Source organism: Dipteris shenzhenensis, chromosome 17 (assembly GCF_047967505.1).
Source record: "Dipteris shenzhenensis isolate YYH24624 ecotype China chromosome 17, Dip_SZ_1.0, whole genome shotgun sequence".
Classification (NCBI taxonomy): Eukaryota; Viridiplantae; Streptophyta; class Polypodiopsida; order Gleicheniales; family Dipteridaceae; genus Dipteris; species Dipteris shenzhenensis.
The window spans coordinates 43,633,239-43,649,007 of record NC_141612.1 but is presented as its reverse complement, the minus strand read 5'-3'; the positions used below and the strand labels follow the sequence as shown (position 1 = coordinate 43,649,007).

The window sequence follows — 15,769 nt, the reverse complement described above, 5'->3', positions numbered from 1 at the left end:
CATCCTAGATGAGGTTTCTTTTAGACTCTTAGAGAGTCCAGATTTCTATCTTGATTCCCATTTCCCCCATGACCAAGATCCACGTCCTTCTTCATAATCATATAAATAGTAGCCCCCCCATGAAATATCCTCAACTAGGTTAAGTCACGTTTGACCAGGTAAGATACGATCTCCAAGATAGAGTCCTTAAACTCATGGGACAATCTTGCGAAAATGCCCCTGTGCATCCAGTTCTGCGAGAATTCTGGCTCGGGGAGAGCTGCATCCCAGAAGTCATCAGACTCCTTCAAGCCCACTGGAGTGTAAGATTAGAATAAACACTTTTACTAAAAGTGACATTAGTTGTAGTCAAGTAACTGGTGCATTGCAAATTCAGATCATCAGTGCATGTGATAAAAAATAGCATTCACATGCAACTTCAAAGAGTATGCATGCATGCAAAATACCAGGCCCAAGTAGGTCCGCGCTTATGAAACAAGGGAAGAGCCTGCATACAACTGCACACAGCACATTAATAGCATGCGCTTGCATGTGAAGCTTCCAAAGTTGCATTTGCATGCATGCCATGCAAGAGCACACTATTCCAAGTACTCATAAAATTATACCCAATCCAGAAACTTTCTGGTTGCAAAAATAGATCAGTACAGCTAAATCTACCCATGTCCTACCTTGCATATACCCTCAGAAGGGGATCATGAGTTTTTGTGATTTATGTTGTATATTAAGACCACTGATCATTGTTAAAGATAATTACTATGCTTCTTGCTAGAAGAGAGCCGATAGCCCTGGATCTTTTGGCGGTAGGGATATTGTTGAGTATGTGGGACTAGAAGAGGAGTCGGGTTGTATGATTACAGTTGACCTTAAAGGCTTGAGGAGAAAGTTCAGGTGTTAACACTCCTAGCAGCAGTGTGATGCCCAAAGCACAAACGCATGATAAGCAAGCAATAGGACACTACACCTGTTGTTTGGAAGCAATATTTGGTAGATTTTGCTAGAATTTGTTGTAAATCTTTATAAGTACGAGGATTGCATGCTTACTTGATAAGGATGAACTGAAAAATGGGCAAAATGAAGAGAAGAGGAGAAAGACATGAAAAGAGAAAGGAGAGGACTTGTTTCTACTTCTTTCTCCATCTCTTGTCATTCTTGCATGACAAAAGAAGAGGAAAGGTGCATGAAAAGAGAACGCTTTCTCCATCTTCTTCTTTCATTATTGCATGAGAAGACAAGAGGAGAGAAGCACCAAGACATTTGAGGATAGAACTTGGCTCTACCTCTTTCACCATCTTCTTCTTTCATTCTTTCATGAGAAGAGAGGATGAGAGAAGCATGAAAAGATCTGTCTTTCCAAACACTTACAGCTAGTGAAGGTAGCATTTATACAAAGCCCTGATTGTCAGCCTGCAACAGCCAGCCATCCAACAGATTCACCAATCTGCACATGCAATGCAACATAATTTACAGCCCTAGGCAGGCTAATTTACAGAAAACCAACTGATACTGCATATGGACTGAATGCATATAATCATATTGGGAAATAATTGAGATATTTTTAGCTGAGGTGATAAATTATGGTAGACTGGACATTATCTATGCTTTATCGATAAGATTAAAAATGTGGCACACATCTGATTTGTAGAGTATGATTGTCCCAGACAATCTACGATACTGCAAACGGACTGAATGCATATAATCATAGCAGGAAATAGTTGACTACGTATGTGTAACTGAAGCTTGGTGTCCATGCTTATCACCCCAAAAACACCGTTGCATCAGCCACAGAGTCAAGGTGATTTCATAAGAATGAGTAATACAACTATGTATGATATGCATGTCGCTGATGTTTACCATAATAAAATTTTTTACATGCAATTTGTAACTTAAGGCCCCTGGACACTATCTATGGAAGGTTAGTTTAGAGGAGGAGTTGTGTTTAGAAGAAAAAAAGTTGTATACTCTGTTGTTCCTCACACTTTCGATTCTGCTACTATGATTACGGGACTTTCTCAAATCCATCCGAGAAAGTAACCCAGACTCATGTTTTGTCATCTCTTATTCTAAGTTTGTGTGATGTCAAAAACATTGGCTATAATAGAAGCACCTTCAGTTGATGTTTTTCCTTAGGTCTGGGATTGCTGATTATAGTTGTCTAACACATTCAATGTTTGGGGATAAAATCAATAACATGTCTTCTAATCTATTAGACACAAGGGTATTGAGGCCTGCTCTAGTACTTGGGTAGTGCTTCAGAGTATTTATGGGAATTTTGGAAGCTTAGCATCCTTTCATAGTACTTTCAAACCTCTGTTTTGGCTCTGATCTGTTCTGCTTGATATGCCATAAATATAAAGATTGAAAAGCCAAATAGGAGAACATATTCAGCACAGATTTTTAAAAAAATCAACGTTTAGTCTTTAGGTTGTCGATATTGTGAGCACTGAACAAGGTTTGAAAACTGCAACATCTTATTTAGTGGAATGAGTGAAATTTTAGTAAACTCTTGCATCATTATATTTTACGGTGTGTAAGTCATATGTGTAAGTCATATATGGAATGGGCTGACAGGAAGGACCTTCTCCAATTCATCTTAAAACGGAATGTATGTATTCTCGGGCTGTGCATGGAGGGACGGGTGGAATCAAGACCATTTGTAACTATGCTCCTGTAAGTACAATTTATGCAAACCACATGTGATAACAAAACTACCTACTTCTCCTTGATGAAATACATTTCAAGAACTCTAAGGGATGAATGCTACTCATATTTTGGAATAGAGCATTATTGGTTCTTCGGAAAAAATACCATTTTTTGAAAGAATTCTTTTGAACCGAATCGCTCCACTGTGGCATTGGTTGATCCTTTGTCTTGTGATTTTCTTGAAGATAAGACATTTGTTTGGTTGCTTCTTGCTTTGCTAAGATAAAGCTGTTGAACCAAGGTTGAAATTGTATCTTCTTGTACATCTTCAATAACCTACACTGCCTACTCAATCAGCATTTGTGCATCCATGAAAATTGAGACTTTTATTTTATCACATTTTAGCCCATAGTCCGATGTACCTTTCATTTACCTGAGGGTTCTTTTAGCTGATTGAAAACGAGTGTTTTTGGGATTTTGCATGAATTGACCAAGTACACAAAACTTGTGATTGATAAATAAATCAAGCTGCCATTAAGTTGGTGGTACCGATGAGGATCTATGCAAGGAGACTTGTCATATGTTGACAATTTGATATTGCTTTCCATAGGAGTTGGGAGTGACTTGCAGTCATGTAATGAAACTGTTGAAAAACCTCGTGGGTGTATTTGCACTATGCCATTGTTATCTCTACATATTTCTATTCCAAGAAAATAATAGAGTGCTCCCATATTCTATCTAGTCATCACCAAAAAGTACAACAAGAACAATGCCTTTTGTTATCTTTTTGATGTAAAGTGATGGATTTCAGTCTGAAGGTTGAAATCTGATTGCAATATTGATTGTGTATTCTTGCATTCCAAGCCTATTATACAAAAGTGCTCCTGGATTTTCTTGATGAAGACACTCCTATCACTTAAAATGCAAAGAAACCTAGGGCTCATCATTCATGTGGGTATCGTGCAGTGGTAGGGTATCTCAAGTGTGTGGGATGCCAAGGAAAAGTTTTAAGCTGGCACAAAGAAGATGATTTGGAGGAGTTTTTTTTTTTCAAAGAATGATTTGGAGGAGTTTTGCATGCCACCATGTGCAAGGAGCCTGCTTGAGGTGTAGATGAAGATTGAGGTTAGGGAAGGGGCAAAATGTAACTTAACTTCATCGAAAATTCAAGCAAGGGGTTCGATTGTGGTGGTGCTAGTGAGGCCAAGAAGACCTTGCTCTCAAAAATGATATCACAACTCATTCCTTTTATGATTATAAAGGTGACAGGCCTTAATACCATAGGATTGACTATACCCAATTAATGCCATCTGCCTTTTATGCTTATAAAGGTGATAGGTCTTAATAAGATGGGGCTGACTATTCCCAACTAAAAAAACACTTGCTCTTGGGACTTCAGATCACACTCGCATTGATCTTTGTTGAGCACATGTGCATAGGCCACGGCGCAAAAGACTCAAAGGCGATAGAGCTGCAAACACTTGTCAATCTAGCCTTTAATAGGTTTTGATGGCAACATTTTAGGGCCAAATTTTTTGTAGAGGCCAGCTTGTCTAGCCACCGTATTTTGGTAGGAAGCATTTGTCATTTTAGGATGACCCACTATGCATTCCAAAATAATTTCTTAGCACACCATATTTTTGGCATCCTACATATGTTGTATCTGTATTTGATAGTATGGATTTAGATAATCCATTTGAACAAAATACATTACCTATTTTTAAAAAATGCATTGGAAGCAAACATCAACATTGGATGTCTTTGACGAAGAATTCCCAATCATACATGGTGTACTTTTTATATGTCTCATAATGATCCATGTGCCACTTATGCCACCAAATAGCTACTTCACCTAATAGCTGCATATGAAGGTAGAAGAATGATGGTAACTACTTCACAAAATCTAGACTTAGAGGCTAAATGAAAGGCTTGCTACGGAGACTTGATTGAAGGAACTACTTCACCTTATTTAGATTTAGTTTGAGGGACTAAACCGAATCTAGATTTTGTGCCTCCTAATGTGAAGTTGGTACCTGCTCTTGATGGAGTTAGTCCTTTTTTTTTTTTGCGCAAAAAGTAGTGCTAGTTATATTACTTGAAAGCGAGAAGGAGTTAGTCCTTTTGGGACTTGCTAGACAAAGTTGGTAGTTGTGTTAATTATAATATTCCACCATTTTTGGTGATAAGAAATGCTACACTTACTATATTGCAAATCTGTACTACATGTCAATATATATCATATGAATGTTTTAATGCCTATACATATGTGTGATGTCTATTGTCTCAGGAAAATGTTGACTAAAAACGTGGATGTGTACTTTGAGCAAGTAATGGAAGAATTGAGGCTTTGATGGAATGGCATTGAAATGTTTGAAATTGCATATCGTTATTTTTAGTTTAGTATGAGTCCAATGTGCCCCCTCTAGATGGTGGCTTTTGCTTCTCATCTAGAGTATTTATAATTGTATATTCCATTGAGAATCTATGAAGAGCCTCCATTGAGAGTTGATGAAAAAGAAATACTTGTACACAAATGTATTGAGAAGAAAGCGACCTAGCATGGGTCCAATGTGCCTCCTCTAGATGGTGGCTTTTGCTTCCCATCTAAAGTATTTATTAATATGCCAGAAAGCAAGAGCCAATAATGGTACAACAAAAAAATTTCTTGTCCACAATCCCATGGATTTCTTAACATAGCTTCAAGGCTTAATATACCCTTATCAATATTAATGAATTAATTAGTCCACGGTTTAATATTCTAAAGTCAAAAGCTCTCCCAACCTGTTGCTAGCAATATGTTCGTTCTTTGTAAGCAAGCTATGGCATACGCAACAAGTTCAAAACACTTTTGGTTTGCATTTTTTGAAAATTTTCAAGATTAGGAGAAAGTCAATTCTCTCCTAACTTGTTGCTTGAGCAACAATTGTTGGCCAAAGTCAACTTTCTTCGCTTGGAGTCCATAATAAAAGGATTTCTCTTTATTTCTTGGGATAAGTACAATTTGTGACATCCCGTTGGCTTCTAATCAATTGTTTTCAACTTAAAAGCTTCCTTGTAAAATATAAAAATTTTGGATTCTTTGAGAAAAACTCCTCATCCACCCATTGGCATACAGTGTTGAGTAGTTCTTGAACTTGACAAGGTACCTACGGGTAACCTTGCCTCTGGGCCCTTTCTCTTAGTGTGGTAAACAATCTGTTTTGGTTGGAGGATCTCCTCCATCTCTTCTAGTTTGCAATCTCACTTTGACCGTCTGACTAGGGTTGAAAAGGAGAGGAGAAATCCAACCGTGTCCCCATATTATCGAATAGTGGTTTCTAGAAAAAGGTGGTCATCCTCGAATCTCGGTCACTTACTATGGACTTAGGCATCCCATGGTGCTTGAAAACCTATGACAAGAACAATCTTGCCATGTGGTCCGCCTTGATGGTGCAGGAATAAAGTAAGCCTGCTTGTTGGATCGGTTAACTATGGTCCAAATCCATCATTTCCATTCTTTGACCTAGGAAGATCGGAGGTAAAATTCATGGCTATACTTTCCCATGGAGCCTGGGGTATTGGAAATGTCATCAAAATACTAGGGGTCTTCTGTCTCTCATACTTTTAATAGATAAGACACTTTGTTACAACTTATGAATATCCTTTTGCATATTAGGCCAAGAAAAGTACCTTTCTGTGGCTTGTGTCGTTGAGGACATGCCACGGTGACCTGCATAAGAGGTGCATGTGACTCCTCCAAGGTTTTCATGCACATATCTAGGTTAACACATAGATGATCATCCTTCATGAGATACCCTTTCCCTAAGGAAGTACTGGCTGGTTGACTCATGTAATTAAGGACGGAGTAGAGTTGGATCCCGCAAAGATCAATGCAACCATGAGATGAAGGTGTGTCCTTCATATTTTAAGGAATGCAATTGGTGCAGATTGGCATAAGGTCTTGGATCTGAGTATTGGGCAGGATGTTCACAAAGGCTTGAACATTAGGAGGCAGTCCTGCTTGATACTTCCGAAGTTGAACTTTGGTTGGGATTTCTTGGAATTGAGTTACTTGTAAATAAGCATCCGAGAATCTTTGGTTGTAGGACTAAGTGTTTCTCCTTCTTTCATGTGAAGGCCTTCCCATGCAATATGTACTTCATCCACAAACTACTTGGAAAGAAATTGTTGGTTAGAAATATTTCTTGAATTTATTCTATGTCCTTAGGAGTAGTCCCATCAACTGACTTCACACTCCACCAAGCACTCACCATACTTGTGAGATGCAAACTCACCATAAGAAGCTTGAATTATTTGTGATACTTCTCTGTGCCAAAGGCCACTTGGAACTAGCGTATGAGCTATACAACCTTCTCCATGTCCATAGGCTCCATCATATGTGACAACGCCGACGGACTGCCTCCTCCTTGAACTTTTTCTCGTTAGTCTTTGAGCTCTTTCCTTGATGTTCTCTACATAAAGAGTTTGAAGAAGATGAGGAAGAGGATGATGAAATTGTATAGGATGAAGAGGGACTAGAGCTAGTAGACTTCTTTTGTGCTTTTTAATTTGGGGAGTATTCTCTTACTTGGCTTTGGACTCCTTCCCCTTTGACTCGAGTTATGGTGTTTTGGGGTGATGATAGACAAGGAGAAAGCCTTGTCAAGCTATGGTGCTGGCACCACAATGTAAATATCCTAAGTCAAAGTACAGTTGACCATTTATTTGATCATAATTAAAGAGTTTTATATCTGTTAATTATGGTCAAAGAGTTCTTTTAATGGTCAAAGAATTGACTACGGTCAAAGATACTTGACTCTGGTCAAGTAAACCTGACCTCGGTCGGGGAGACTTGGTTTATTACCAAGAGGGTTAACTACGGTTAACCAGAGAACTACAGAGCTGACTATGGTTAGAGAGTGTTGACTTCGGTCAACGAGACTTGGCATGTGCCAAGAGGGTTAACCACGGTTAACCAAGATGTGCCAACTTCGGTTGGAGAGTGTTGGTGTAAGCAAACTCTAGGTTGGTCAATATTAGAGCATGGTTGAAAGGAGGGACTGGATCAGCCACTTGTCACTTGCATGGCTGGCTGCATGGAGTACCTTGAGAGAGAGATTAAGGGCCGTAGTCTCTCCTGTGATCACGGGTTGCTGGTGGCGCAGTTGTCTCTGGAGTTGGTGCACTTGATTATGCCTTGGAAGCCGATCATGATGAGCATGGTGACAGTCTCCCATATAGTTCATGGCTTGGTGCCTCTATCAATCAGTTGTTGTAGCTAAGTGTGTGTGAGTTGTAACTCCAACAAGCTCAAGGAGATGAATAAATCTGTCGCCTATGAATAAACGAGACTGTTTTTCATTATTTCATGCACTATTTCATGCACTAGTTGCTCAGCTCTTGGAATAGATAGCAATCTCTCTTTTTCTTACTGCATGCAATAGTTTTATATGAGCTAAGATCTATCAGTGGTATCAGAGCCAGAGAAGATGGAGAATAAATCTGAACATGTGGTGAAGCTGGTTACTTACAATGGCACTAACTTCCCGATTTGGCAGCTCACGCTTCGATTGTATTTGATGGAGAAGGGCTTTTGGTCGATAGTCTCAGGTACTGAGAAGAAACTGACCGGGAAAAAGGCACATGACTCCCCCAAATTAGTGGATCGATGGGAAGAAAGGAATGAGAAGGCTCTAGGAATTCTCGGGCGAGCACTTGGTGGAAGGTATAGCCACCATCTTGATCTCTCCAAGATGGCATGCGAGAACTGGACTGCAGTAGAGACTTTGTTTCGATCGAGGCTTCGAAACTCAAAGGTATTACTGAAGCAACAATTTTTCGGTTTGAAGATGACGGAAAATCAGACGCTTGGAGAGCATCTAAATCGAATGCGCGCTATCCTTAGGCAGCTTACTGATCTTGATGTTCAAATGGAAGATGATGATTCTAAGGCTGTACTTCTTTCCAGTCTTATACCAGCCTATGACGATCTTGTCAAGATCCTAAGAGTTTACAATGATGCAAGTTTCTCAGAGATGATTTCGATGCTATTGGATGAAGAAAGGCGCAAGGTACTTACCATTGATAAGGAACAAGCATTCGTAAGCAAGTTATCCAAAGCAAAGAACAAGGACGGGCAGAAATGTGGATATTGTGGCAAGCTTGGACGTAGAGAAGAAAATTGCTTCAAAAAGCGAGATGATAAGGCATGATGATTAGAGTTCTCTCTTGCTTTGAGAAGATGTTTACTTTCCGTTCACGTGCTGTGTGGATGATAAAAAAAACTTCTTGCTATCCCTGACTTGCTGTGTCGGGAAGGATTCTCTGATGTACATTGCCCTCCCTTAAGCAAACTCTAGGTTGGTCAATATTAGAGCATGGTTGAAAGGAGGGACTGGGTGATCACAAGTTGTTGGTGGCGCAGTTGTTTCTGGAGTTGGTGCACTTGATTATGCCTTGGAAGCCGATCGTGATGAGCATGGCGATTGTCCCAGATAGTTCATGGCTCGGTGCCTCTATCAATCAGTTGTTGTAGCTAAGTGTGTGTGAGTTGTAACTCCAACAAGCTCGGTTGAGTTGAGGAGATGAATAAATTTGTCGCCTATGAATAAACGAGACCGTTTTTCATTATTTCATGCACTAGTTGCTCAGCTCTTGGAATAGATAGCGATCTCTCTTTTTCTTACTGCATGCAATAGTTTTATATGAGCTAAGATCTATCAGACAGTTGTGCCAACTTCGGTTGGAGAGACTTGGCTATAATTAAGGCGCCTCGACCTTTGGTCAAAGCTCCTTAATTATGATCAAGAGCGTTGACTTGGGTCAACCAGAGAATAAATAAATAAATATATATATTTATTATATTTGTTATGTGTGCACATGTGTTCAGTGGGGACGCCCACCGTGACTAGAATTAGTCCACAGTGTGTTATTTGCATGCAAAGCGCTAACAATTAATGGGTGCCATGGTGGTGCGCTTTAATTAATTGTTGCAGGTACTAGGAAGAGTTATTTTCCTAAGCGCTACGGGAGCCTAATCAGAGTCTAGGAGGCGGTTCGCGTGACCAAGTGCTTTGAAGACTCCAAAGTTGCCCTTAGTGTCATGTAATTGGGAAAGTAGTGTAGAAATTTGACAAGTGGCTTGTTGCCAAGAAGGGGAGCCTTAGAGCTCATGTAATGATTCATTCTACGTTGGATTTTTGGATATGTACAGCTTCCACGTTGAACTCTTGTAACAGATTCTCTCTTCAAGAAATAAAATACCCTCGGGGGGGTCCAGCCCGACGTGTTGTCCTGGGCCCTAACTGTGTGTAGAGAGAGAGAGAGAGAGAGAGAGAGAGAGAGAGAGAGAGAGCTCTTATGAGAGTGTTTCTAGAGAGTTAGGTTTTCATTGGTAGCAGAGCAGGATTAAAGGCTTTCTCAAGCCTTTGACGATCCAAGCAGTAGCTTAGGCAAGGATGTGCAAGGAAGGAGAGAGTTTGCTGTGCGCAATGGACAGGGCGTTATTCTGCCTATGAACAATTAAAAAAAAGAAGCTAATGGGGGCCCTGAGTCCTGACGAGATGTTGACGAAGACAGTTGTGGAAGCGTTCGTGTTTCTTGCGTGGGTAATAATTAGCCTGACGGGGGTGCACCGATGAAGTTTTGGAGAAGTGTTCACAGGCTTTGAGGGAGCGCACGGGCTCCGAGTGTTATTTGTGACAGACAACGTAAGCTTCATAAAACTTCTGTGTGCCCAGCGCGTTGTGATGCAAAAGTTCCTGCAGTTGGAACTCTTCCAGGCGTGAACTGAGGAGAAGCGATGGCAGGGTGATAGCCTATGTTTAGCAAAAATTAAAGATGCTCACGCTCAGAGTGATGGTCACCGAGGCGCGGGCGTGAGCGCAACTACCATTACAGCGTCCTAGTTCCCATGTACGCAGCAAATCTATGAGCGGATTTTGTAGACGGAAATTTTTGCAGGATTTCGTATTCGACGCTGAGCGCTGACAGAAGTCCCGTGACGGAGGTCTCTAGAAGGCGCGATGCGCGATGCAGATCAGCAAACCAAGGTCTCTGACCTTAGGCTGATGTGGCAGCCAAAGTTGACGTGGCACAGGAGGACACGTGGCAGAGGTCTTGGCAGGTGCTGACGTGGCACACGTGTGTAATTTGACACGTGGCAGGTGACGTGGCGACCACACGAGTGAGATGACGTGGCAGCCAGCTCAGTGGATGACGTGGCAAGACATGTGGCAGCTGACCTGGAGTGCCAGCTAGACAGGTGGCTGACCTGAGGTTAAGCTAACCCTAACAGAGTTAGTTTAACTCTGGTTTAGTTAGTCTGGCCTATCTTGACTCAACCAGACTAGTCTGGGCACTGTAACCAGACTATGACCAGTCCAGTTAGTCTAGTCACAGACTAACCAGACCAGAACCAGTTAGTCTGGTTAGAGTAACCAGCCAGTTACTCCATCTGGTTACTGTCAAAAAAAGAAAAGAAAAAAGAAGACAGTTGCAGAGACTGTTTCTGCCAGCAGTCTTCACCTATCTGAGAGAGTATTTACTGTCAGAAAAGCAGCAGAAACACAGTAAAATCAGAGATTTGCAGAAAAAGAACATGCATGCCTTTGTGCTCAGGAAAAGATGAGTCAGATGCATTCTGAATGCTTTTTGCAACAGCCAGAAAAGGGGCAATATAGTTATTGATGCCTTGGCAACTTTGTGGGTATATGCCTTGAGCTGACAGCCCAGTACTGGCATAGATTGTGAATGCAAGACACCTCTTGTTGAGGTAAATTTTCTCTTTGAAAAGCAAAGGCAGCGTGCATCAGTTGCATACACAGTGTGTGTGTGAGAAACTTGCAGATCTCAGACGAGTTGTAAGAAAATGGCTCAATCACCTATCCAATGGGATTCACAAGATAGGGATGTACATCCAAGACAGAGAAGTGTGCAACAAACTCAGCAAGAATTTGAGCAGATGGTACGCACTCGTATACAAGAGATGGAAATCTCAGAAAGGATCCAAGGGCTCAGCATTTGTTTCAAGCAGAAGGTATGCCTAATGCAGCATATGACGTGCCAATGCCAGAGGCACACTCTCGTGTACAGCCAGAGAAAGAGAGATCTCATAGGGGACGGTCTCATAGCAGGAAGAGATCGAGGCATCATCACCGATCTCCTAGTCCATCACCGTCTACCTCGAGTTCGACTTCTGTATCTTCTTCTTTATCAGATAAACCATCAAGGAAAAGAAGGAAACACAAGAAGTCCAGGAAGAGTAAGTCTTCCAGAGAGACCAAGGAATTCAAAGAGGAAGGTAAATCTATCAAGTTTATGACCTACAATGGACAGTATGGTCATACAGACAAAGCATTGCAGTTTATCAGGCAGTTTGATGCTGCATTCGGTAACATAAAAGTTTTCAGAATCCTCCAAGTTAAGAATGGTCAATTTGTACTTGACAGCGACAGCTAGTGCATGGTGGAGTGCACAGACCACAGATGGGTCAGCCCCAAAGAAGTGGAAGGACTTCAAGAAAGCCTTCTACCAGCAGTTTATGCCTAAACAGTTTAGAGATCACGTTCTTCAAGATTGGGACAGTTTGCATATGGATGCAGGAGATACAGTGGATGTGTACAACCAAAAGTTTTGGGATGCTTATTTGCAGGTTGCACCTTTCAAAAAGATCTCCAAAGAAACCCAAATGAGAAAGTACAGAGCAGGTCTCAGTCCAAGAATCCAGGCAGTAGTGAATGCTTTGGGGGCAAAGAACATTCAAGACCTTATGCATTCAGCTTCAGTAGCTAGTCTTGTGCTGTTACAAGATCCATCTACAGTACTATCCTTGCATGCAGGACGTGCTGAAAGAAAGAAAACTGATTTTTCAAAATCAGAAAAGAAAGAGTACCCCAAGGTTGAAAAGAAAGGGTTTCAGCCTCAGAAGCCGAGGGGTACTCAGTTTTCAAAGACTTATAACGGCAAAAATCCCCATTCACTCCTGAATAGATAGCTGAGTTTCGCAGAGATGGGAAATGCTTTAAGTGTGGGAAAGAGGGGCATGTGGCTGCCCAGTGCCCAGAAAAGCCTTCAACTTCGAAGGGAAAAGAGGCAGAGAAGCCACGGGGACCACAAAAGCCAATGGCATGAGGAATTCCTGACATATTGGGTCATGTTTCAAACCCAGAAGAACGAGAATTGCTGCTATCATGGGGCAAAGTCGGAGACCAGCAAGTGCTAATTTTATTTGATCTAGGGGCTACTGATAATTTCATATCAGAGGACCTAGCCCTGAGGCTGGGAATAAAGACGGAGGAGTTGGGCAAGGCTTTGGATGCCGATCAGATGTTCTGTGGAAACCTTGTGCCAGTCACTCCCTTGATAGGGAAGCTTCGTCTTCATATATAGAGTTATGTGGATCAGGAAGACCTCTTCATTTCTCCACTGAAACATCATGATGTAGTCTTGGGTATGCCTTGGTTTCATCGCAAGGCAGTGAAGTTGACTCTTCCTGAAAGAGTGCTGGAGTTTGTACATAGGGGCAAAGAATATCGTGTGGTTGCTAGGAATAGAGGGGAAACTATTCCCATTGTATCAAATAGTTCTGTTGGAAAAGAAATAAAGTCCGCAGTTTCAGCTTACATGATTTTTGTAAAAGAGAGAGATGTGGAAATGTATGCTGAAACAAGTGAGGTAGATCAGAATAAATTTGAGTTTATTGAAAATTTTAAAGATTGTTTTTCTGACGCTTTGCCAGGGGAGCTACTCCCTGAGAGACCTGAGGATCATGGCATAGAACTCATTCCTGGAAACGAGCCACCCAGTAGGCCCCCATACAGAGTTAGTGCAACTCAGTGAGAAGAGATTATGACCATCAAAAATAGATTTCCGATACCACGCATAGATGATGTGCTTGACCAGCTCAAAGGAGCAACAGTTTTCAGCAGGATAGACTTAAAGAGTGGCTATCACCAAGTGAGGATACAGCGCACAAGACAGCGTTCCGTACTACTTTTGGGTTGTATGAATATTTGGTGATGCCTTTTGGATTGACCAATGCCCAAGCTACCTTCAATAGGATGATGGATCGTATCTTTCGACCCTACAGACAGTTCACTGGTACCTTCTTTGATGACATAATTGTCTTTTCAAAGATAGAAGAAGAGCACAGGGAACATCTTCTTTGGTATTTCAAGAACTTCGAAATCATCAACTTTTTGCCAATAGCAAGAAAAGTGAATTCTTCTTGGAAGAGATCCATTATCTGGGGCATATAATATCCAAGAATGGGATACAGATGGATCCTGCAAAGATCCAAGCCATCCAAGAATGGCCTGAGTTGAAAACTGTGCATGAAGTCCATAGTTTTTTGGGACTTTGCTCCTATTATAGGAGATTTATCAGGCATTTTGCTGATATCGCAGCTCCATTACATGACCTTACTAAGAAAAATGCAGCCTTCACATGGGGAATATCACAGAAGAAAGCATTCAATACACTCAAGGAGAAGCTGATTACAGAGCCTATTCTTGTAGTCCCGGATCTTTATCAACCTTTTGATGTTGATTGCGATGCTTGTGGAGAGTGTGTTGGGGCTGCATTACATTAGAATGGACATGTAGTAGCCTACAAGAGCCGAAGATTGCGTGATGCTGAAAGATATCTGAGAATCTATGAGAAAGAGTTATTGGCTGTAATTCATGCCATCCATACATGGAAGCACTATCTTTTGGGTGCATTCTAGAGAGCTTTATTTGATAACATGGGGACGAATTTGAATTTTTCTTCTTCTTTCCATCCCCAGACAGATGGTCAAAGTGAAGTGGCAAATTCTATAGCATTGGATATGCTGAAATGCTACGTGGGTGACCAAGGTTCAAACTGGGAAAAGTACCTACCATTGGTAGAGTTTGCTTACAATAATACAGTACACAGCTCTACAGGGAAAGCCCCCTTTGAGGTCATTTATGGGAAGGTGATTCTACCACCTATCCTGAGGACCAAGGATGAAATATTTGCAGCTGATCTCCAGACAGCTTACAGCCAAGTCCGGACAGCAATCGAAAGGTCTCAAGAGAAACATAAAAGAGCTGCAGATAAGCATAGTAGAAAGTTAGATCTCAAGGAAGGGGATTGGGTACTTTTGAAGTTTGAAAAAGCTAGGCTCCGCAAGTTTAAAGGCAAACAGAAAGTGTATGCAAAGTTATCTACCAGATACTATGGCCCTTTCAGGGTTACAGAAAGAATAAATGAGGTTGCATACAGGTTATCATTGCCAGAGCATTGGAGGATTCACAATGCATTCCATGTGAGTCTTCTAAAGAAATTCTAGGGGCCAGAGCCTACAGAGCCAATATCAGAGGATCCACCAAAAGTGGATGAGCTGGAGGAGGTCCTTCACCCAGAGCAAATTGTGTACCATACTGTACACAAAGGCTCTCAGGGCAAGGAGTTTTACAGGTATCTTGTAAAATTCAAGAATTATACGGCATTAGATGCCAAGTGGATGGATGAAGACATGTTATCCGATCATCCACAGCTTTTGGATGTTTACAAGGAAGCTTTTCAGTTGAGGTCAACTGAATAGAAGCCGAGGGGATGTCACCACAATGTAAATATCCTAAGTCAAAGTACAGTTGATCATTTATTTGATCATAATTAAAGAGTTTTATATGTGTTAATTATGGTTAAAGAGTTCTTTTAATGGTCAAAGAATTGACTACGGTCAAAGATACTTGACTTTGGTCAAGTAAACCTGCCTGACCTCGGTCGGGGAGACTTGGCTTATTACCAAGAGGGTTAACTACGGTTAACCAGAGAACTACAGAGCTGACTACGGTTAGAGAGTGTTGACTTCGATCAACAAGACTTGGCATGCGCCAAGAGGGTTAACCACGGTTAACCAAGTTTGGTTGGAGAGTTGTGCCAACTTCGGTTGGAGAGACTTGGCTATAATTAAGGCGCCTCGACCCTTGGTCAAAGCTCCTTAATTATGATCAAGCGCGTTGACTTCGGTGAACCAGAGAATAAATAAATACATATATATTTATTATATTTGTTATGTGTGCACATGTGTTCAGTGGGGACGCCCACCGTGACTAGAATTAGTCCACAGTGTGTTATTTGCATGCAAAGCGCTAACAATTAATGGGTGCCATGGTGGTGCGCT

The 15,769-nt window shown here is 41.3% G+C and overlaps 1 protein-coding gene across 2 annotated transcripts in view; it reads left to right on the top strand.

The window, feature by feature from the left end:
* The window catches only part of LOC147892157 (branched-chain-amino-acid aminotransferase 2, chloroplastic-like), an 86,116-nt gene that overhangs the window by 48,166 nt on the left and 22,181 nt on the right, over window positions 1-15,769 (top strand). For both annotated transcript variants that reach the window (XM_087389023.1, XM_087389024.1), the window contains exon 7: window positions 2,569-2,667. In XM_087389023.1, the coding sequence (XP_087245149.1) occupies window positions 2,569-2,667 (99 nt within the window). The remainder of the gene's footprint in view (window positions 1-2,568; window positions 2,668-15,769) is intronic.